General features: G+C 39.9%; 1 protein-coding gene across 2 annotated transcripts; it reads left to right on the forward strand.

The window, feature by feature from the left end:
- The first annotated feature begins 724 nt into the window (after window positions 1–724).
- On the forward strand, window positions 725–21536 carry osbpl7 (oxysterol binding protein-like 7). Of its 2 annotated transcripts, XM_063482587.1 has the most exons (22): window positions 725–958; window positions 6132–6332; window positions 6781–6924; window positions 7016–7069; window positions 7677–7943; window positions 8040–8163; window positions 9700–9818; window positions 9910–10008; window positions 10198–10221; window positions 12097–12247; window positions 12400–12506; window positions 12619–12787; window positions 13100–13246; window positions 13350–13486; window positions 15497–15634; window positions 16522–16585; window positions 16729–16807; window positions 17679–17823; window positions 17896–18046; window positions 18278–18404; window positions 19222–19344; window positions 19747–21536. In XM_063482587.1, exons 2-22 carry the CDS (start codon window positions 6201–6203, stop codon window positions 19853–19855), a joined length of 2610 nt encoding a protein of 869 aa, XP_063338657.1. In that variant the 5' UTR covers window positions 725–958; window positions 6132–6200; the 3' UTR covers window positions 19856–21536. The 2 variants fall into 2 exon arrangements, with proteins under 2 accessions (XP_063338657.1, XP_063338658.1); XM_063482588.1 differs by lacking the exon at window positions 10198–10221 and having other exon boundaries at window positions 9910–9999.
- The last annotated feature ends 3836 nt before the right edge of the window (window positions 21537–25372 follow it).

The raw sequence follows: 25372 nt of genomic DNA on the forward strand, positions 1-25372 counted from the left end.
CAAACACTACCAATCGCATATTCTCACTGGTTGGGGTTATAATGCTTCAGTTTACATTTCAGGAGATTGTGTTTAGTACAGTGCCAGATGGAGTTGTGACCAAGTGGCATAATAAAAACAGCTCCAGCCAAAATAAACACAACTGGTCACAGATCTGATGAGTTAATCTGCAGATTACAGATTACAGCATGCTAATTGGGTCAAATGGGAGGGATGCATATTACTCATTTTCACTTCAACAGTGTGCACCTCTGCACAAGAGCAGGCAAACAGTAGTACAACAATGTAATTTAGAGTGCAGAGAAAAAAGAACTGTATTAAAAATTTTAAGATTTTATTAACAAAACGACAGAAGCTGCACAACTGAATCTATTAAAAATAAGATATAATGTTAAAGAAATAGTAAATCATGGTTTATTGTGAATTATTAAGAATTGGGAAGGCCATATCAAGACATTCTGGTGTTCTCCTGGAAGTTATTAACATATAAAGGTCATTAATATCCCCTAAAATACTGTATTAATAAGTTTGTGTGAGGAGGCTTCAGGTTTTGTCCATTTAATCTCTGCTTCAACCTAAAAATGAGTAAACTGAGTGTTCAGAGAGAGAGGAGCCTGCTTAGATTCACTCTCCACTACAGCCCTAGAGACTCAGTGTAATTCCAGCTAATGCGGATAATGGGCAGGACACATTGCGCATGGTGCGCGCTGCCTGCGACGCACGGCCCTCCTTGGATTTGAGGGAGCTGCTGTCACCCGCCGCAGAGAGGGCACGGCGGGTGAGATTATGTGATTGTCTCTGGATAAAGCATGCAGTCTGACTTCTTTTGTTTCAATGTTTGTCGCTATTTTTTCATCGAAATGGTGAGTTTTCACAGATTATTAAACGCCAAATGAGACTTTTGTCGGATTAATCAGACGCGGAAGGACAGACGATGAGAGTCGGAGGTGGATTTCAGGTGGGATTTTTTAAAAATTGCTTTTCCAAAATAGATTTGAAAATGCCAGACAAACAATGTGAAAGTTTGGGCTAAATCTTAATGGAAAACACCAAATATAACCACCAGTAATTCTGTGTAATTCAGCAGTTATGTGTGGTGTAATCTGGACAGCGAATGCGTCATGGGAATATGTTAATCTGCATATACATATATATATATAATGAAACAACACTAAAAGCATTTGATTCAAATGAAAGTAACCTTTACTTGTCGTTGTGCTGAGGCAGTAGTATAATAATCCAGATTAGACCCTATGCAGACTTCAGTAGTTTACAGGTGAAACAAATGACTTGTTAACCAAGGATGTGAAGTGATCAGGACAAGAATCTACCTTTAAAACTGTTTCACTGCCCTTTGTAATGTTTTGTTTTTTAAAAAAATTCCCTCTGAGTTTGGAGTCCAAAAAGTGCTCAGCATTTAGTCTTTTAGATGTAAGTTGCACGTTTTCGTGTATACTAGCTGTCCTGAACACTATTGGTAAGAGTATTTTATTCCACACAAGAGATTATAACAGTCATAATCTGTGCATCTTAACTCCACCCTCAGGCACGATGCATGAAGTCTCCAACTTGGCTGACTTGTTGTGTTGGCCACCATTTCCCCCCCTGTGAGCTCATTACATCACTCATCCATCTGCTTGCACATTGTCTTATCTAGGTTTTCTGGGTCAAATGAGGTCAAACAGTAGTCCAGCAAATAACCATTCATCATCTTTGAGTTATTTAATGTTTTATTGCAGTTTGGAAGTTGAGTTAAATGAATTGGAGTGTGAGTGCTTTAAATGTATGCAACTATGATATTTACACTGTAAGGATAACTTCTAAACATGGGAGATACACAGAGGTTTTTTATTTCTCTGTGTCTAGAACATGAAACCAAAATAAAATGTGAGTGGAAATCATAATAAAACTCAGTGCGGACTATTGTGCATGTCCCTTTCTGACTAAGCAAGCTCAGAAACCTGCAAATCCTTTCATCCTGTTTCCACCACATGCTTTCAGTACTGAGGTCAGTTACTCTCATCCTCTCTTGCCCTTACATAACAGCAAGGCAGGCTGCTTCTGGATAGATTTAGACAGAAATCAAATTGAATGCACTGACTTAGCATCCCAGTACTGGCAAAATTACTTACTACAGTGTATTGGAAAGATTTGTAAAGCATTTTGTTGCACCCGAGAAACCTTCTTTAAGTAAGTCAGGCCAAAAAATATAAATATGAAAGTTATATTCCCACAGTGATTCTGCAGACTGACGCTGTGATGTCTGTGTTAAAATGCAAATTTTAACTCAACGAATATTAGTAGCTTGTTCTCAGACTCACAAATTAAACGCAAATACACATAAAATACGGCAAATACAAGAGTTTTCTTTGGAAAAAAGTATTTCTTTTCTGCAGCTCTTGAAAGTCATAAAACATTCTAAGTAGTAAACAAACCATGGCATAAATTTATATTAAGTGTATAGAAGTGTTACTCTGTGGTAATCATGAATAATATTATTGTGTCAGTGCTCTCCGTCTTCAGATCGAGTTACTCCGTGTCCAGGTTACTCTAAGTAGCTAAAAACATCTCTTGAAAAACCAATTAAGAAGAGGTAATCCTCTCCTTGCAGACGGTATTGGCCATGGTGCCACACACTGCACAAGAGTGGATTACCAACAAGGCAAACTGCACAGGGATCCCCCAGAAGCCACAGATTCACCCACCTCCAGTAGTTTTAGCAGTTTAATTAGCTAAATATGTGTTAAGTTGCTTAAACAGCTAAGATAAGATAAGATAAGATAAGATGACCTTTATTAGTCCCACACGTGGGAAATTTGTTTTGTCACAGCAGGAAGTGGACAGTGCAAAAGTTATGAAGGACAATTAGAATAAAATAAAATAAGAATAAATACAGTACACAACTGTACAGAATAGAATAAAAATAGAATACTATATACAGTAGAATAAAATAGAATAAAATATACAATAGGATAAAAATAGAATACAAATGCTATATACAACAGAGTGAAAAATACAACGGTGCCAGAAAGATTATTGCACATTTGTGTTATTGCACATTTGTGGATGTGTGTGTATGATCAGTTAAAGTCTTTGTTGTGGAGTCTGACAGCAGTGGGGAGGAAAGACCTGCGAAATCTCTCCGTCCCACACCGTGGGTGCCGCAGTCTCCCACTGAAGGAGCTGCTCAGTGCTGTCACAGTCTCATGCATGGGGTGGGAGATGTTGTCCAGCAGGGATGACAGCTTAGCCACCATTCTCCTGTCACTCAAAACCTCCACTGGGTCCAGAGGGCATCCTAGAACAGAGCTGGCCCTTCGGATCAGCCTGTTCAGTCTCTTCCTGTCCCCAGCAGAGATGCTGCCACCCCAGCAGACCACACCATAATTACCCAAAATTAATTAGGCTAAATATTTGGAGATCCTCAGTCCAACTGAGAGTTTTTCTAAAGCTTCGTATTGCTAAAGTTGTGTTTCATCAAATGACTCCAAACTGATGCAGGATTGTTTGATGTGTGGCTTGTATTTAGATTAAGGGGGAGGGTCAAAGGGAGCCCTTAACAGATCAATCCAGTCATAGTCTCATACAGTAGCTGTTAACCAGACTGCGCAAATAATTACATCTGCACAGGCTGATTAAAATGTCAATTAAGATTTTCTTGAACTATTAGATATCAGCAAATGAAAGCTTAAAAAACCATCAGCCTCAAACCCAAAGTAATAAATTTAATGTCACAGATGTCTAAGGATGTGCACACATTTAAGGATCTGGAACCAGGTACATCTGTTTTTTTAATCAAACAAATTTAAAATTTAAAATGTTGCATCTGCTACAAAATAAACTTGTTAAATTAGAAATCTGCATTCGCTCTTGTGTCGTTGTAAATAAAATAATAATTTAAGACACATAATGTTGTTTTATTTATATTTGTACAACTAAACCTGCCTTTTGTGAGACTTAAAAACTTTGATTTAAAAGACAAAATTACAATCATTTTGCTATAAGAACAACAATAAAAACATGTCAGGAATGAAGACCCAAATATAGACTCAACTGGGACTATATGTATATACACACAGACACACACAGGGCAATCACGGGAAGAGGAAGGTGGGGAAATAACCTTATTGAGCTAAACATACAAAATGACCTAGAATTAAATACAAAGACACAGGAGACTGGAATTACAAAGTAAAACAGGAAGGACGTAACTAGAAAACAAGAAGAAGAAGAAGACAAGAAAACACTCATAAATATCAGAACATGACTGAACTGAAAACAGAATGACAATTGTAACACAACTCAGTCAACATAGTCAGCAAAATTAGAGGTTTAGAATAACAACAAAAAGTCAACTTAAACAGAAAACAGAAAATAACCCAATGAAGCCCACAGACCATAACAAAACAAGAGTTTGGTGTTAAAACTGTTGATAATAAATTGTCACATATTTCCCCCCAAATCTGTGCACCTTAAAGCGTGATTTATTCATTATGATAAGATAAAACATAACATATTCTTAGATAAATCTTCCAACTTTGGCTTGTATATTTTGTTTGTTTTTGGTCAGTAAAATGCTCTAAATCAGTGTGCTTGACTCTAGGATCCAGAGTGATCTGGTTGGAGGATTCAGGTGTGCTGTGCTATATCCAGGTAGCATTTATGATACCAGGCTTGAACCAAGAGCTCAGCTCTCACCTGTGTTAGGTAACTGGATTACTTAGATTCCTTTCTTGTCTCCTGCTCTGCTCAGTCTGTTAAACACTTTCACTTGCTGCTCATGGAACTTTCTCACCCTTCACAGCTCTTCATAAAGGACTAAATTAAACTGACCTAATGCAAGATTTGGTGAAAATAAGACATCAAGGTAGAAATGTATCAATATATTTAAAGTTTTTGTTTGTTTGTTCGTGCAGGATTGTTTGTCAACTTATTGTTCACTTAAGTCCTGACTTTTTAAAGGCTCATAATTATGTTTATTTTTATTATTCACAGTACTAGCGGGGATACAGGCAGGAAATGGGAAGGGCACAAAGGAAGGAACGATATGTGACACAGTTAATATCACAGGTCTAAATGAGAAGTTTAACAATCAGAGGAACATATCAGTTTTCACCCATCACTGATTAGTTGATCAATTATATTTTTTAAACCACTGGAATTTAAATATGTTTTAAGAACACAGTTTCAGCAAATGAGCTTCGTCAGCTGATGGTGTTTGAGGAGCCAGAATCTTAAACACTCAAATGATAATTTTTCTCAGATTTGTTTAGATTTGTCGGCCAGAACATTAAGGTTATGAGAAAAAAATTGACCTTTTGTCTGATATTTAGAAGACTAGTAGAAAAATAATAATTATGCACATTCAATTAAGAGGCTGTCTGCCTTACTTTGACTAAAATAGATTTTTGTTGCAGCTAAAATAAGTGTGCACTAACTCTTTGCTAAAGGGCTGGTGTTACCTTTCAAAGGCCAGTTTGGATCAGGGGGAAATAAATGGGAAACAGGCTTAATGTACATGAAAGTGTCTCCAAGCCCAGTGTTCACTGATTTGGTTTAAAGGTTTGGTGCCGTTTTTTGTTTTTGATATTATAGGACAGTAGATTTTCTCTGGCAAGTGAAAATGTAAATGTTTGAGAAATCACTACTTAAGAAGTCTTGTGATGGTTATTTCAGTTATTTTTTGATTAGACTTTGACTGCTGTGGATGTGTGATGTGCTTTCCAGTTTTATGTTTATGTGGCTAAGAACAATTGGCCTGCATTGATTCATCAGATGTGGCATTCATTTTTAAGAGTAGTTATAAATTATTGAAAATAGCAGCAGTCCTGTAACCGGAACAGAGGAATTGCAACAATGCAAAAATGTGATTATTTAAAATATTATTTAAATATTATATGGGTCTGATTTTTATTTTTATTTTTTACAGTAAGACAGGCAGGTTACAGCAGTACAATAATAGTTTGATGCTGACAAATTAAGTGCTAGTACTTTACTGCATTTAATGAGGATTTTTTCTGTTTTAAATTCTGCTTTATTACAGCTAAAAAAAAAATGGAAATAATTATAAGGAAGTAGGCACTTGTACTCTCAGAATAACCATCATCTTCTTGGTCTTCCTTTGATTTCAGGGGGATTTTGGTAGGTTGCAGCAGAACTCGCTCACAACAAGAAGGGGAGTCTGAGGTCGGCGCTCTGAGATGGACCTGTCTGGATCTTCACTCAATCGCAGCCAATCGCTGGCAAGTGGCCTGGAGAAGACTTCCCATACCTGGAACAAGCCAGCCCACTCTCAGAGTAGCAGCACTCTGTCATCTCGCCACTCCAGACAGGTCAGACAGTTCAGGATAGGATCTTATGAAACAAAAGGTCTATGAAAACATGAAAATAAATTAGATTCATCAACTCCACATTTCCTCTTGATCATCCCCATCCTCCCAGAAGTTTTGAGACTGCTGAAGTTATATATATATGTTTAAAAAGTCACATAACTTGATCTGTCTAATAAACAATCAAAAAAGAACAGTTTATATGATCAGATGCAGCAAAAAAAAAGCCACAAATCTTCAAATATATTTGGAATTTTTGCCTTAAAAAGTATTAAAACGGTTAATCGGTTATCAGAATAGTTGCAGATTGATTTTCTTCAATTTACAACTTTAGGATATTTCCATTCATTCATTTAAACTTTCATTTTTATCCATTTATTTACGCTGTAAGCAAGAAACGACAGTTTTCCTGTTGAATCGGACACTTCATTTTTCTTCATATTTTCCATAGATTATCAAAGACTGGGAAGTAATTGACGACCTTCAGGTTGAAATGCAGGGAGCAGGTGACGATCCTCAAGACAGGACCGCCCCAGGAATCTGTGAAGGATATCTTCTCAAGAGGAGGAAATGGCCACTTAAAGGCTGGCACAAGGTCAGAAGTCAGTGCACTCATTCACATTTCTGCTCAAACGTTGGGTCTCTTTAAAATCTGTCAGTTTCAAAAAAGATGATCTCTTTTTCAGCGGTACTTCGTCTTGGAAGGAGGGACCTTACGCTACTCCAAAAATCAACAAGATGTAAGTGAAATTTTACGTCTGTCCAGACAATGCAAGGATTGACCTTTCTCTTTTAACTTCTAACATCAACCAGGCCTTTTTCACCCCGAGAAACTGTTGCTAGCCTTTTTACGACCGTTCTAAAGCCTAGAGATGGAGAGAAAACCCCAGTAGATCATCATTTCCTGAAATACTCAGGCAACCCGTGTGACACCAACAATAATGTTCAGAGTATCTTAAATCAGCTTTCTTCTCCATTCTGATGTTCAGTTTGAACTTCAGTAGATCACCTTGACCATGTCTGCATGCCTAAATGCATTCAGTTGCTGATGCTTTGATTAGATATCTTCATTAATAAACAGTTAAACAGGTGTAACTAATGAAATAGCTGGTGAGGGTAGTTTCCTCTTATATTGACATTTGGGAAATCAGTTGATCTCAATGCCGGCTGATGGTTGAACACAAATCCTATTTGCAAATCTTTATAGAGCACATCTTTTAAGTTTAGCCTGCTTACATCTTCTACAAGCCACTTGGCAAACCACCTCTAACCCAATTTCTTCTTTAATGTGATGTCTGATTTATTCAGTGTCAGTAAATAATTTTTATATCACTTTGTTTTTGACAGGTGGCCAGGGGACGAGTCCAGGGCTCGCTAGATGTGAGCCTCGCAGTAATATCGATAAACAAGAAATCAAATCGGATTGATTTGGATGCAGGGGACATTCTGTATCATATGAAGGCAAAGAGTCATGAACTCTTCTACATCTGGGTAACCAAGCTACAAGCTCACCGCCTGTACAAGAAGAATGAGGCGGCTCATGTTCACAACAGCTTCCTCCACACTTTGTCCCTTCCCACTGCAGCTGAACAAGCTCAGAGGAATGGAGATTTGGTAATAATGGAGTAAGAAAGTGACGTCAGACTGAAAGCCGCAGTCGTTACAGGCCACCGAGAGTAACCCGGTGTTCTCTTGCCTCTATTTTATCAGAGCGCCACAGGGATGGCAGATTCAGCTGGAGCGTCAGGCGTGCTGCCGTCAGCTAACACAGCCGTGAACACGAAGGTGTCCGCCTGGTTGCAACAAAGCCACAATCCTGACATCTGTGTTCAAGGTATTTGTCTAATAGTCCTGGCTGCAAAGACAAAACTGAATAGGTGATTCTAAAAGTGGCAGTTTGTTGAGTACAGTCTTCAAGTTTCAGCATTCTTCAACTTGGTTTTCTCTTTTTGATAATATAATTGAGTGTCCATATAAAACACCCACAAATAGCATTTACAGAGAAGACTTAAAGTAGGTGACTTAAAAATGACCAATATGTCCTATGTGACTATTATTAGATTATTTATTGACACGTCCGGTGTGGCAGACGTGGGGGAATATATGAGGACCCAAAATGCGGCAGCTTAGGTGCAGGTGAGGATTTATTAAACGAAAGGAAATACAAACAACAATGGCACTGGGAACATTAACTGGAACCTAAACTGGGTAAAACTAACAAAACAAACCAGAAACGAAGATGCAGGGGGGTCCAGGGAAATACACACGGAGAGACGCAGGGAGACCGAGGGGAAACAACACAGACGAACCAGCAACGAGGACGGGTGAACACACACTATAAATACACACCAGTAATCAGTGGATGGGAAACAGGAGGGAGACACACCTGGGAGACATAACAGCCGATGAGGCAGGGGAACGTAACCAGGACACACTGACATAAGACAGAGACCTTCAAAGTAAAACAGGAAACACATACACATAATGACACACGCGGACCAAACACAGAGACCTACTACACTAAGGGGATGCACAAGCAGGGAAGACACCAAACAGAGGGACCACCACTAAACCCTAGGAAACCCAAAACAACAGTCATAATACAAAACTATCAAAAGTAAAAGTACAAAACCAAAAACACTGGGTCACCGACCCAGGACCATGACATTTATTGCGTGTGCATTATTTCTAACTAACATTTGCTTTTGAGGTTGGTTGGAGTACAGGTATTTTTCCAACTGTTCCAATATGACGTATATGAAGTGTTAAAACCCCAATACAATTATCCAGAGTTTCGTCAGACCTATTAAAATCACATTCACATCTCAATTATTACAAATGTTGAAAAGAAAAAGCTGGAACAGTAAAATTAATATTAATTATCATTAATAATGTATATACTGTTGGATAGTTTGATTTAAATCAAAGCATATTGTAAACTTTACATGTCTTACATTTTGTATGCAAATTCTTTAGGCATGAAAAATAGCAAGTAACAATAACTGTGAGGTAAATGCAGTTGAGGAAAAAGTACATTAAAAGTACAATAAGTTTACTTAAATGTATTTTACTATGTCCCGTTACTGTTTAGAGTTAAATTGGGGAAAATATAATTAAATTTTCTTTTTTGTTGTTGGTCAATTTTCTGGAATCATGTTAAAATGCTAACACCATTTAATAGGGGATAGTCAGCTGCATAAAACTTGATAAACATCAAGTTGTTGTCTCAGTCCACCAGATTTAAAGAAAAAGGTGTTTTTCTTGCACTCACAGTGCAACGGCTATTTCTGTATATTAGCTCTGTGGCCAGCAGGAATCTTTTGTGATTAATTAGTTAGAAAAAGTATGCTTCCTTGATATTTCCTGCCAGAGCTGAACCGTTGTCATCTGGACCTTTCTGAGCTAAACCGCTTAATCCAGAGGCTGCAGGCACTGGAGGTGGGGCAGGCCTTTACTAATGGAGACCTGCAACGGATCATCAGCATACAGGTGCATATAGGCTGATCATTCAAACACGTTGTACATACTGCATTATGTCTCCAGCATAATCACATGAGAAAATAAACCTTTTTTGGTGCAGAATCTGTCACTGGAGAAACCGAAGAAGCCGAAATCAGGGAAGATCTGGGGTCATTCCCGCACACTGTCCAGAGTGGAGGCCCTGGGAATGGTAAGAATGGTCTGTAGCCTTCAAATTCTTAAAAAGGACACGATCAGCAAGATTGTTAAATGTTCATATTAATTAAATAGTAATTTGACATATAGTACATCTTGGTTTTTGAAATCATACATTGAGTCAGCATATTGGGTTTATGAAATCCCAATTCTCCAGTAACATTTTGGGACCTTTCTCTAATCTAATCCAAAGCCTATTCGTGGGATTACTAAATCGGTGAGTCACTATTAGTACATGAGACAACTTCATGCTTAAAAATGTTTGAATGTTCTTCATTCACACTCTGCAGCAGACTTCCTAACCATGAATTATAACTTCATGAATGATGAAAGTTTTTTTCCAGGTTAAAAAGGAAAACAGTACTGCCAGTGTAACCCATATTCTCTACTGTGTTGAGACTTCCTTAGTTATACATATGAGGACTAAGGTGCTGCTTGTGCACTTCTCGATTTTTGTAACCTGGCGTACGATCGTGTTGCTTTTTGCTAACATTTTAATGATATAAAAGTACAGAAGCTCAAAAATGATACAGGAGTTGTTGCAACTGCTTGGAAAGATTTTGTGGACAAAATGTTGAACCCCCCCCCAAAAGAAACTCAGCAATTTCTTTGCTCCTGGTTTGGCCTCCTCTCCTTCTATACCAGCGCTGATATGGAGGCTTTAACTCAGTGGCAACACCAATTGTTCAGGAGAAGGTCTCCTGATCTGACCCCCTTAGACTTTTATCTTTGGGGTCATCTGAAGGTAATTGTCTATGGTGTGAAGATACGAGATGTGCAGCACCTGAAACTACGGATACTGGATGCCTGTGCTGGCATTTCTCCTGCGGTGTTGCTATCAGTGTGTGAAGAGTGGGAGAAGAGGGTTGCATTGACAGTCCAACACAATGGGCAGCACATTGAACACATTTTATAAGTGGTCAGAAACTTGTAAATAACTCATGAAAGAATAAAGTTACGTTGAAACCAAGCACACCATTGTTTTTCTTGTGACATTACCAATAAGTTTGATGTGTCACATGGCCCTCTTCCTATGGAAAAAACAAAAGTTGTATCCAAGATGGCCGACTTCTAAATGGCCACCATGGTCACCACCCATCTTGAGGAGTTTGCCCCCTCACATATACTAATGTGCCACAAACAGGACTTTAATATCACCAACCATTCCCATGTTATTACGGTGTATCCATATAAATGGCCCACCCTGTAGATTACACTCCAAGCCGTGTCTTTACGTTAGCCAGAAGCACAGGAGTATTTAATAACAATAATAAAAATTCGGTGCAATTCAGCCATTATCTTAACTAATTAACATCATGTGTAACACCCAAAAGCTCCAGATTTTATTCTAGTTTTTACAAATACATGTTAATGTAGACAAATAGGCTCAATAAAGAAACAAAAAGCAAGCTTTATTAAGAACAATTCCAGAATACTGCAAAAACCTAATGTATGAAATCCACACAATCACAGACACAGGGAAAAGGATACAGAGGAATAAATGACTATATATACAATGTGGACAATTATGTAAGAAGACTTATGTAGCGAAATAAGACAAAGGTGTAAGAAATCAACAGCAGGTGAAGACAATGATGGGAGTCTACTCATCCAACTCATCTAAAAGAGCACACATTTCCCTAATATCAAACTATTCTTTCCACTCCGTTGTAGGTGCTTTTGTAGTCTCTGTTAACCCCTAACATTAGAGGTCTTCACAAACCCAAAGAGGCCTAAAGGTGACAAGAAAATACAACGCTGAATGTTTTAAAAAGCCTTTCGGGGGATCTATATATAACTACAGATGTCCCAAATAGACCCAAAGATCATTTGGATCCTCTGAGATGTTCTGTAAGCTCAAACCTGAGATGGGCAGTAAAACAGGACTCCCACTTTCAGCAGTACTAGTAAGATTTGTGAAGATCTCTGTATGTTGGTGGTGCATTCCCATTCCCTGGTATAAACATTGGGACTTCCCTTCATAGTGCTGGTTAAACCTGTGCTGGATAACACAACACAACAGTGACATCTACTCACACAAAGATAGATAGCAAGGAAATCAACCACAGTCCTTCCTCTGTTCACTTCACAGCTGTCCTCAAGTCACCTGAGCAACTCGGCCCACCTCGGTGCATCAGTCCCTTGTATCCCCGACTACGTCTACTCTCAGCTCTCCCCTTCCACGGTCAATTCGCCCGAAGGGAAGAAAATCCAACAGGACATCTGCGCTATGTCTCAACGAGGTCAGAGAAACATATCAACACAAACATGTCATCTACTGGTAGACAAACGTAAATTTGAGCATACTTATCCTGGGAATCACTTTATTGCAAAATATGTAAATGCCACAGATATCTTCCTGTTCAACAGAAACTGTTGTTTAATGCTCCTTTAGTGCTCAACTCTCTGAAGTCGGTGCATGAGACTCTGTCCCAGGAGAGGCAGAAGCTGCAGGCAGTCTGGGACGCTAACAACATGCACCAGTCTAACACATTAGCTCAGGTTAGATTTGTCATCTGGACTCTCTGGCACACTTTATCCTGTTTTTTTTTTAATTTATACTTGGTGGCTGATTTTCTTTGTTCATTCCTTTTTTTTCTTCCTCCGGTGCCAGCCTGAGGCAGTGAGGCGTTCATCCCAAGGACCTCCTTCGGTGGCAGACTCGGCTGCAGAATATTTTGATGCCAGTGATGACATCCTGTGGGGCAGCTCCTCTGAGGTGTCTGATGAATCCGGACTAAGTGATGGAAGCACCACCAATTCTGAGCCGGAGGAAGGACACAGTGGGTACACCAGTATCAGTGACCAGGGTTTAAAGTGTATAAAAACTCAGTGGTTTTTTTTTAATATCCTAAAAAAAAAAAAAGCTTTAATGTACTTGAATAGTATTGTTGAATAGTTCTACCTACTCTTCTTTCTGTCTACTCTTTGATGTGAATATTGTACTAACTAAAACAACAATTCACACTATGTACAACCTCAAAACCACTGGCACTGATGCAGACTCTTATTCTTGTTATTGCCTGAATAGAAACATCCAGCCGTACTTTTATTCTTGATAATAATAATATTATTTTATTTAACCAACCTTGCAGCATCAGCTACCCGGAAGTACCGTGCCAGCATTTCCAGGACTCCCAACAGTGTTGTTCCCAAGAGCACTGGACGTCGAACGAAACTGCCTGTTCACTGTCCTGACAATAGCCACGTGGGGCTCGTGGCCATCCTCTATAACAACATAGGTAAGAACCAGGAATCCAGACTTACTCAGTACTTGAATTGATAAAACGCAAGAAAAGAATCTTCATGGCAGTTTTCAGAGCCCTCTGTTTTGTTTCTTCACAGGTAAAGACTTGGCTCGAGTGTCCATGCCAGCTGTTCTCAATGAGCCCATTAACCTGCTGCAGAGGCTGTGTGAAGAGCTGGAGTACAGTGAGCTGCTGGATACTGCCAACAACACATCAGACCCCTACCAGAGGATGGTAAGTCTGTCCACACTTAAAACGAGTTAACATACCATAAGATTGATTGATTGATTGATTGATTATACTTTATTCATCCCGAGGGAAATTGGGTTAAGGCTGCCAGCCGTGCCAGCGCCGTCTTACCCATCCGACCATACATACATTACACAAACATCACATGGGGAAGACAGGTCAGAGGGGTATAACATGGAAAAGCACAACATGAGGAAAGATAAGGAGAAAAAAATAACTCCCCCCAGACTGAGCTCCAACAGGGAGATCAGTTTGGGAACAGAAAAAAACACCTCTGCACATAGCACATGAAAAAAACTCTTAATACACCAAAGAAACACATGACAAGCAACAGGGGTGGGTAAAGGGTAAGAGACATCCAATGTAGACAGTACATCCGGGCTCCATGATCCACCGTCAGCATCGGAAGGGAATAAGCGTCGAAGGCGTTTGGAGGGGGAGGGGGGATGAGTGTATATCTGCATGTGTATATATGTCTGTGTGTGTGTCTGTGTGTGTGTGTGTGTGTGTATGTGTCCAGAGTTCAGCTGAGACGGTGTCCTTCGCCCTGCCAGGCTAAGTAAACAGTCTTCCAGCCAACCCAGGTGGCCTTGCATAGAATGGGAAGAACAGTCTCAACACAGTCGTTATCTGGGTGTTGTTGTTCAGCTCCAGCCTTGAGCCCACAGCTGGCGCTGAAGGGGTCTCCGCATAAAATGATGATGATTTTTACTTTAGTGCGAACAACTCATAAGAATTTCAAAGCTGTTCTAACAGTCCGACACTGGTCTCTCAATCTCCCGTTGGAGAGCCGTGAGCTTTCTATGATGTTATCCAAACTTACGTTCCGTGGTGTTGTCATTCTTGTGGTCAAAGAGCAGGTTCTGAGAACTCACGACCGCAGTGCGCTTCCCAAGATGTGATCAATTTGCGCCCAGAGGTGTTATTCCGAGCGAGCCCCTCCAGATGTAATCAGTTTGCACTCAGAGGTCTTATTCTGAGTATTCACGGCAGCCGTGCGGTTCTCCAAGATCTCATCCGTGCTGCGCTCAATGACCCATTTCGAGAAACTCACGCCTCGTCCCATCGTTTCAATCCCAGCGGGCAGCCTTGTGGGGGTTTGAACAGCCGGTTCCACTTCCTTAATTCTTCGATAAGCCAGGGCCAAGCCAGCTCCGATCAGCAAGAACCCTGTTATCATGGTTCCGAATAGGTAGATATCTTCAGCACTCAGGCTCACCCGAGCCCAGACTTCTCGTTGAAGGGGTGTCAACTGCATTCAGAGACCAGTTGATCAAATCCATAATTCCTCTTTTAGGTTTTAGAGAACAGACTGTGAGAGAGTGTTCCAGGGAAAAGTAATACAAAAAACACGAGACTAGACAAGGACACAAGAGGCTAAGCAGGGAAGCTAAGGGAGAGGAGAGGAGGAGGAAAAAAAAGTGCGACCGCCTTCGCCAAGAGCAAGAGAGAAAAGGAAAAGATATACGTCCAGCTCAATGTTTGTAGTAAAAGATTAAAGGAAGTGCCTTAAAACTGCATTCTTTGTGATGGCCAGCAAGAGGCAGCTCTTCTGTTTGCAAAAAGACCACTGCCTACATATCAGCCTATAAAAAAAACAGCCCTCAGCTTTCTCACACTGTGACCTAAGTTAAAACTCTCACTTCGCTATGAACTGGTATTTTCCACATTAACACGAGCTTTGTATATCACTTACTCTACTCATCAAATCGGACTTTCTGTCAGTTACCCAAAATGAAATTTTGACAGAGTGAGGTGGATCGAGCATGCACTCCAGGTGGACAAGTGCAGGTGGTTAGAACTTACAGGAATAAATTGGTGTGTCAGGGGCCTTTAAAGTGATCCAGAGATGCACAAGGAGATGACCTTAAAGGGGAAATATTTAAAATCGCAAGAGAAAGAAAAATATAGCATAGAAAGCAATAACTAAATAAAATTATTTTACATGGAGATAAACAAAGCGACTCTTTATGTTTTTTGTTTTATCTCGTTTAGGTTTACGTTGCTGCCTTCGCTATCTCTGGCTACTCCACTGCGACGTTCAGGAACCGCTACAAGCCCGTTAACCCGATTCTGGGGGAGACCTACGAGTGTATCAGAGAGGACCGAGGTTTCCGCCTCATCAGTGAGCAGGTATCTTAATCAGGTGTATCATGGTTATCTTTATATGCGGAAACCACTCAGTTACCTAGAAGGGATATTTATACAGCTGAACAGATATAGAAAAGATAAAGTAGGAAAAGATGAATTAGGCCCTATAATCTAATTAATTAATAATAAATAATCATAGAGCAAATGATTATTCTTTTTAATTTAGAGAAGTCCAGTGTTCCAGCTTATATTTGGGTATAAAAAATGCATGCAGTTTGTCTAAGCCTATCAATAATAATTTTTACTTTTGAACAGGTTTTTGACAGATCTCTGAAATATCTCTTTAAATATCTTTGTAAAATCTAATAAATTTGTTAAGCATCGTACGGTTGATACAAAATCCCACCGCATACCTCGACTTGCCTCAGGTCACACCGTTTGGGAAACACTCTCTTAGAGCATGAACCATACCATGAAGTGCAGCAAATGAAAGGCTGGTACTGACACTAGTGCTGGTGCGGTATTAGTTCTGCCTTGGTGCTTTTTAAGAACCACATATTCAACAGACAGTGTTAATTAGCAATCCTAATCTGAATTAGAAATCTGGGTAATTTCAATGGTAAGAGGATCGGGGTAGAGTCTTTAGTCTGGGCTGTCAATTTTATAGTTTTTTGGATTGAATGTGTGGAACCAGCTCTAGACTGGTTGGTGGCAAAGTGTCGGTGGAATAGGATTTGGTTTTGTAGCGCATGCAGGTAAAACTGCTGCAGGTAAACCTGTTGGTTTACTGAGGAAGATGTATTAAATGGACACAATATTACCATATTTTTAATATTACAATATTTTTTAAACTTGGGAACTGTTTTTCTTTGTTGAGGATGAAATAGTGAAAGACATAATTTTGTGATGAAGTCTCTGTACTTCCCCAGGTCTGCCACCATCCTCCCATCTCTGCCTGCCATGCAGACTCAGAGAACTTCTCCTTCTGGCAAGGTGAACAATTTCTTTTATCAAAGCAGCACACTCTCTTTATCTGTTGTAATCATAGCTGTTTCTGTTTTCTGACTTAATTATGCTTTTAGGAAGGATGTGAGTATATTGTATAGTGTCACCAATACTTTCTTACATCTGAACAGACCAGCGATGGAAAAATAAATTCTGGGGGAAGTCGCTGGAGATCCTGCCAACAGGAATGGTAAACGTGACTCTGCCGAGGTAAACGATCTGGCTTTATTTTCAATTTTTCCTCTCTGGCTGACATATTATAAAAGAACCCAACCAGTGATCGTTGATATTTGAAAAAATTGTTGGTAGATTAAATGTTCAGCTAAAATGAGATGCAATGAGAAGCTCCTGATATAAAATACAAAGGTGTGACTTAGACATCTGGATGCTACCCACTTCCAGGTGGGGCATAGCAGCTTTTTGTGAGACCATTTACACTAGCACATCTGCGTCTTTCCCACTGTGTCAGAAAGGTAGTTTTCCAACTAAAATTCCATTTTAGGGGCAATAATATAGCCAGAAAATTGAATGAGTAGAGTATTCAGTGAACAGCAGTTGTTTTGGCTTTGTAAAGAAAGTGATTTCAATACGCTGAGCTGGCACACCATCTGAGGTGCCATAGTTCCAGTGGTTCACCCTCAGGGCCACACCTTAGGATGGTAGTTAAGCTTTGCATTGCCATGAGAAAAATTCTTAAAAGAAAAAGAAAAAGAATAAAACACTTGGTCATACCTGTGAATTGTTTCACCATTTATGAGCCTGGATACTGTGGACTCCTGTGCTGTGTCTAAACTCAGTGTCGCTGCTAGAAACTGTGATTTTTTTATTTTAAATTACAAATGTTCAAAACCTTAAAAAACCCCAAATAAAAGTATGAATCCTCACTTTTGAAAAGCTGCAATCAGAATTATTTGCCATCTTTTTTGATTTAACCCTGGAGAACCCATGGGGTCAAATTTGACCCCATGGTTTCCCTAGAAAACCAATGGGGTCGGCTCTGACCCCATTGGTTCTCCAGGGTTAAAATTGACCATCTGTGTCAGTGATGACCAAATATTCTGCATTTGTGTGTTTTCCTCAGGTATGGTGACCACTATGAGTGGAACAAAGTAGTGACTTGCATCCATAACGTCTTCAGCCAGCAGCGCTATCTGGAGCATTACGGAGAGGTCATCATCAAAAACCTCAAAAGCAACATCTGCACATGCAAGATTACTTTTGTCAAGGTGAGGGACCACTCAGCGCTCGTGTCTTACACTCTTTAGATGCGTGATTAACAAGTTTTTCTTCTGCTGCAGTCTCGTTATTGGGGTTCAGAAACGAATAAGAATGAGGTTCAGGGCGTGGTGTTGGACCAAAGTGGGAGTGCCATTCACCGGTTTGGAGGTCTGTGGCATGAAGGCATCTTCTGTGACACTCTGCCGACTCCAAAATGCATCTGGAAGCCAAGTGAGTCCTAAATAACTAAGACATGCTTCCTTAAATGTTGTCTGTTTAGTTTTGACCATCATTTCTTTTTAGTCTGAGTCACGTGTTGGGTGCAAAAACTTCTCTTTAGAAGTTTAAATGGAGGTTAAGTGAGATGATTAGGTACTCTTTCTGCCAAAATAGCTTATCAGGATAAAGCCAAGTGTCACGTTTGTGCCTCAGTTCACCTAAGAGGCTTCTATCACCCCACAGATCCACAGCCAAAGGATTACCTGCTGTACTATGGTTTCTCCAGCTTTGCCATGGAGTTGAATGAACTCCCTTCAGGCTTGAAGCCTCTTCTGCCTCCTACAGATACGCGCCTGCGCCCAGACCAAAGGTCAGAAATCTTTCCAATGCAAAAAATAAAAAGGGAAAACCGAAAACAATACTAGATGGGATTTTAACACAGCTGTGGTCCATTACAATGCTCTGGAATATTATCTATCTAGAAGTAGATAGATCCATGTACTGCCCACTTTATTAGGCATACCTGTTCAACTGCTCCTTAACAGAAATAAATATCTAAAAAGCCAATCACATGGGAGCAACTCGGGGCATTTAGGCATGCAGTTATAGTCAAGATGACCAGCTGATGTTCAAACCCAGCATCAGAATGGGGAAGAAAGGTGATTTCAGCACTGGGTATTTAAGAACAACCCTGTGATACTGGGTTCAGAAACTGAGTCCTAGTCACACAGAGTATTATACAGATTGATACAACCAAGGTAGGCAGAAGTGCATCTCTGACATCATAACATGTTTAATCTTGAAGCAGATGGTCTACAGCACAGGTGTCGAACTCCAGGCCTCGAGGGCCGGTGTCCTTCAGGTTTTAGATGTGTTCTTGATCCAACACAGCTGATTTAAATGGCCAAATTGCCTCCTCAACATGTCTTGAAGTTCTCCAGAAGCCTGGTAATGAACTAATCATTTGATTCAGGTGTGTTGACCCAGGATGAGATATAAAACCTGCAGGACACCGGCCCTCGAGGCCTGGAATTCGACACCCCTGGTCTACAGCAACAGAAAACTACACTGGGTGCCCCTCCTGTCAGCTAAGAACAGGAAACTGAGGATATATATATATATATAGATATATTAATGTAATATAATATAATATATAATGGTGTAAGCTTGATGTCACCTTCTTGCAGAATGCTGGAGGATGGAAGGGTGGATGAAGCTGACAAAAAGAAGGACGAGATTGAAGAAATGCAGAGAGAGCGGAGAAAAGAGCTCGCCAAAAGGGGTGAAGAGCATGTTCCACGTTTTTTCAAGTAAGTCAATTCCCTTTAAAATCCAGGTTCATTGATAATTTCCATTTATAATCATGATTTATGTTAATTGTGGTCTTCCAACCTTGATATTTGCTTATATCTTTGTGTCTGTATATTTGAAGTAATTGTACAGTTCAGGTCATTTGTGTGCCACATTTAAAAACAACTGCTAGGGGGAAAAGCTCCATAGACTGAAATTTGCTTTAGTACATGGATAACTCATTCAGTAAAAAATATTTACAGTCCATTCAGTTCTTGCAGCTTTATATGGCAACTTTGTAACTTCAGTAACATTATTTAAACATTTCAAATCGTTTCTGCCATCAACAACATGCAAATACATGAACCGTAGAAATGCCGGTGTGAAAGTTATTATTCTTTATGGTTATTTTACATCATCAGGAGATCCAAAGATTCCTCTGGACGGGACGTGTGGTTGACAAATGGGACTTACTGGAAACTTCGAGAGAATCCAGGTTTTGCTAACCTTGAAAACGTAACTCTGTGGTGATGAGATGAGACTGCAGAAATGAGTGGACAAAACCACATGAAAGGACGAGATCAGTGGATATTCAGCCGTGGATATTCTGGACAGCACGTATGAACCACTCGGAGAGTGAAGATAGTGCTGCAGATCTGTTCTTGATTCTTCTGCACACCCGTGACTGGCTCATGGGAATCTTCAGATACCCAACAAACATTAATGGAAAAAAAAAAAAATCTTATTCATTTAATTTTTTTTAGATTACTTAAATCAACATGCAGTTATTATGTGAATTTATTTTTTTCCCAACAAACTCTAAACTCTTTAAGACTTAAAAATTGCTTTTCTCTGTGGAGTTTCTATCAGGATGCTGTTTTGTGATAGTTTGATCCATTGCAATTGTGTTTGAGAAAACATTTGGAAAAAGAGAAGAAAAAAATCACAATAGAGATCATAACTTTAAAGCAGCTGTTATCAACATCAAAGGACAGTAATACACCTACACAGTGGTGGAGACCAAAATAGAGCAAAAAGAGTGTAAAGAATATATGCATATATAGTTCTAGAAACTGGAGAAACCCATGACTTTAAATATAAAAAATAGTGTCCTTAACTGCTATGTGTGCAAATGTTCTATATTGAGTATAGAATTTGATTCCAATGGTTCAAAACTTTTGAACTTCTAAGCAGACCTTTAATTCAGACGTTTTCAAACACATCGGTGGCAGGGACCACCTACAACGTGCATTACTATCCATTACTATCTAAACCTAACACAGGTTTAGATAGTAATGGACAAAAACAGCTGGTTCTATTGATCCTCATCTGTGTACAGTTTTCAGTGACACTCCACAATTTTATGGATAATAGAAAAATACTGTGTGTATCCTTTGGCACACCCTGACTCCACTGGAGAACCACCATGACTGTGAAACCTCAGTTTATATGTTACAACAGACTCTTTATGCAGGCAAATCTAACTTCAGGCTACACCAAGGGTGGGCAACTTGGAGTAGTTGGAGTACTTCATTTTTTGGACAGTTAAATATATGGTGTATAGTGTAGCCCAGGGGCAACTCTAGGCCTCAAGGGCCGGTGTCCTGCAGGTTTTAGATATCACCCAGGGCCAACACACCTGAATCAAATGATTAGTTCATTACCAGGCCTCTGGAGAATGTCAAGATATGTTGAGGAGGTAATTTAGCCATTTAAATCAGCTGTGATGGATCAAGGACACATCTAAAACCTGCAGGACACTGGCCCTCGAGGCCTGGAGTTGCCCCTGGGCTACACTATACACCATATATTTAACTGTCCAAAAAATGAAGTACTCCAACTTGATATCTGTTGCTTCCTCTTTATGAGAACTTTTGCCTATCATAGCTCAGGACATTCTGGCATAAGAGATTCTTGATTGAGAATTTCAATTCTTTTTGCCTAACTAAAGTCAAAGACAGAATTTGTCTGCTTTAGTTACGTTATCATTGAAATTTATTTTCCAAAAAATATATAATATTAACATTTTTTTAATGTGTTTTTGACCTGTAATCTAAATAAGAGCTACAAATGTTCAGTAATCAGATATTTAAAAGAGGAGATAATATATTATCCTTTGTTTATATGTCATTAATAGCAAAATGAATATCCAGCTGGTTGGAAATCTGCACATACTGTATTTATACATTACATTAAACTGGTGATATCATGACTGTGTTTTTTACTGGGACTGCATTTATTATGAGATGCCCTTTCTTTTAAAAGACCACTGGAAGTTTCTGGACATAAAAGGAGAAATAGACTTGAGATTGCTCATAATTAAGTCCTGCAGGCTTTTACTGCACTTCTCTTGCAGCAGGGGAAGGAGCTTAAAAGATGGAAGAAAATGGTTGAAGAGGATAATGTAAAGAGCTGTGCAGCAGGCAGGGAGGCAGAGGTGTGATGGCTAAGTGTGAAAGGAAACCAGCCAGTGGGTGAACGGGCAGGGGGGATGTGCCAGAAGAGGAGCTGGTGGAGTTTGGCCGGGGTGGCTGGCCAAGATCAAACTGGTCTGAAAACAATAACTATTTCAGCTTAAGTGAAAAACACTGGGAGCAAAACTAAAGTGAGACAAGCTAGAGCAATCTGGTAGAGAATGACTAAAGAATCAGATGAGATGTTTGGTGATGAATGGAAGAGCTGTGGGTGCACTCACTGATTAGAGAGAAGCTGGGAGAGAAACAAATAACATGCCTATTCATCAGGTTGTGACATCTGTCCTCCTTGTGACCTAGAAATCTATCTCAAAAGATATTCAGCTTCTAAAATGTATCTAGAGGGGAAGAAAGAGAGGCAGCTTGCCTATGATTGAGGATGCACAGTTGTATCCTCCCTGAAGTGTTTCTAGACAGTAATAGCTCAGTCACAAGAGAAAAAACAGGATGGCAACCTCCTTGTGACTAGATAAAATTAGTGATTGCCCTGAATCTTTTTGCATTTTGTGATTGATTGTTGCAACCAACTGGTTAACCAGAGGCTGAGCACGCAACAACTATGCCTCAACCTGGTGGTGAGTCCTTAGGATCACAAGGTGACTGCACAGGTCGCCTATTGGGAGGCATCTTCTTTCTAAACTACTTTCGCCGCTGGGGACTCAACTTGTATACTGGTTATATCCCTATATGAAAGCAAGGTTGCCAAGTACCTGTGTTATTTTGCTTTTAAATTGCCGTCCTGCAGCAACCATGTCACTATTTGTGGAGATATTTATGAATTTCAGTATATAAGCAGTTAATGTGAATTTCTGTTTAATGAAAACCAGTTAGTTAACATATTATTGTATAAAAGTATAGCAGATTTATAGACGCTTGACTCCATCTTTTTGACTGTAGGTGGTTCTGGACCTGGTCCCCATCATCAATGCAACTTTTTAAAAAAGTTAACGTCGAACAGTTGCAATAATTTTGGTTGTGTCATGATCTCCAACGACTGCTTTCCATAATGCGACTACACCATAATACTTGAAAGATGTGTGACACACAGCTGGAATATTTCCTTCTCCTCCTCACTTCCGCTGCCCCCTGAACACAAAGGATGTTATGAACATAAAAGAAAACATGCCGCAGTAGGAGAAACTACTTTCTCACCTTAAAACCAAGTGTTTACTATTAACCAGGTGTCTGAAGAGGTGTGAAAAAAATATTGTCTTTTATTTGTGCCTTTGGTTTCCTGTGATAAATGATGCAGCTTCCTTCTTCGAACCACTCATGTTGAATGGAGAAAGTTGCAACCTATAATCAGCATGTTCTGCACATCTCATTAATCAAATTAAATGTGCACAACCTGTATGTCTCCTTAGTGTCTCCTTATAGCTGCCCTGTTTTTGAAACACTTACTGTACTTCTTTAGCTATCTGAAAAACTGTTCATCCAAACCACTTCAAACTTGGCACTTGTACAGCTGGGGCCATAGTAAGTTCAGCATTACACATTGCACAAACATCCATTCTCTTCCGCTTATCTTTATCGGGGTAGCGGGTGTGTGTGTGTTTTTCTGGAGTCTAGCCTAGCTGTCAAAGGACCCTGGTTGCATATCGTTTTACTGTGGGAGAAAGCCGGAGTAACCAGAGAGAACCCATGCAAGCAGAGGGAGAACATGCAGAAAGGCCCCGGCCAGATGGTGGAGTCAAACTCAAGGCCTTAACTTCATCATTGTGGCTGCAGCTCAGGAGGTAGAGCAGGTCACCTACTGATCAGGTTAGTGGTTTAATCCCTGGCTCCTCCAGTCTGCATGTCAAGTATCCTTGGGCAAGAAAAGATTTATCTTTTTTCACTAGTTTTGCTTTTGGCAAGGGGCAGTGTCACTACTGGTATAATGAGGTGATACCCGGCCCCTGCAGAGATTACACAGGTAATCCAACATCAATATGTGCCACTGGCAGAAGATTTCCTGAAGGAGATTTCAGAAGATAAGCAGTTACTCTACGAGGGCTGGACAGGGCCGTAGAAAACCCTTAACCATCAGAAGGACCAGTATCTGCTCCTTTGTGCAAGGACGAACAGGATGAGCACTACCATAGCTACAAAGCAGGACACTAACGTGAATGGTTCTGACCAAACAATCAGAAACAGACTTCATGAGGGTGGCCTGAGGACTTAACGTCCTCTAGTGGGCCCTGTGCTCACTTCCCGGCACTGTGTTGCCAGACTGGATTTTGCCATAGAATACCAGAATTGGCAGGCCCACCACTGGCGCCCTGTGCTTTTCACAGATGAGAGCAAGTTCACCCTGAGCACATGTGACAGACGTCAAAGGGTCTGGAGAAGCAACATTCCTGATGCATGACAATACCCAGCCTCATATGGTGAATAGGCAGTTTCTGGAGGATTAAAGAATTGATAACACTGACTGGACCCCACTAGCCTGACCTAAATCAACAGAGCACCTCTGGGACATTGTGTTTTGGTCCATTCTACACTGCCAGGTTGTACCTCAGTCTCATCAGGAGCTCAGTGATGCCCTGGTCCAGATCTGGGAGGATATCCCCAGGATTAGGGATGGGAATTGATAAGAATTTTGCATATTTGAAAAAGGGGAGACACTAATTAAATAGCTGTGCCTGTTCAAAACGTGACTGTGGAAGACATGCAAACTCTAGGTAGCAGCTTTCTCAACATGAGTGAGTGACTAATATCATTTGTCACAGGAAACCAAAGAGAAAAAATAAAATATTTTTCACACCCCTTCAGAGACCTGTTTAATGAACTTGTTGTTCAGGTTAGAGTTAGAATGAGCTTCAGGGTAAGGTATTGGTTTGACACTTACACTTAATTTATAGCACACTGTGCAATCCCTGGCAAAGTGGAAAACTTAATTGTTTAGTTCTTTACAACTGAAAGTTATTGCAGACCTTTTATAGTTGTTAAAGTATGCATCTCTGCAACATGCAATTAGACTTCTGGGAAGGTGGATGTTAGACTATGGCCTAGATTTAACATAGTACTATAAGTCAGACTTTAGTTGTTGTGCTTAAACTGACATTTAAGGATTATGACTGCTAACATTAAAACTTTCAGTACATTCATATCTGTGAATGTCCTCTCAGAGATAGGGAGAGAGGTACACATGCATACAGATGCAGGCCTGTATGTTTGGCTATCTCTGACATAGACGATGGTCTCTCATAACAGAGAAAAGCTATTTCGAGAGAGTCCTTGTAATAGCTTTTAGGACCCACTAATCCAAAGGATCCCAAGCTAATACTGTACTTCCTCAGACCCTGGCAGTACTTTCAAAGTGGACTGGAAGGACAGGTTTTGAGGTAGCGAAGAAGAAATGTTTCAAAAGATGGCAACTTTAGGGAGATACTAATGTAATGTACAGATTGTGCAGATTTGATTTGATTTAAAAAAAATGTGTAAATTGTAGGTTGCAGTCTTCACCATTCAAAAATAAGTGGTTCATAGGAGAAAGCTGTATCATTGGTCACAGGAAACCAAAGAAACAAATAAAAAACTATTTTTCACACCCCTTCAAACACCCGGTTAATGGTAAGGAGTTGGTTTTAAG

Source organism: Pelmatolapia mariae, linkage group LG8 (assembly GCF_036321145.2).
Source record: "Pelmatolapia mariae isolate MD_Pm_ZW linkage group LG8, Pm_UMD_F_2, whole genome shotgun sequence".
NCBI classification, from domain to species: domain Eukaryota; kingdom Metazoa; phylum Chordata; class Actinopteri; order Cichliformes; family Cichlidae; genus Pelmatolapia; species Pelmatolapia mariae.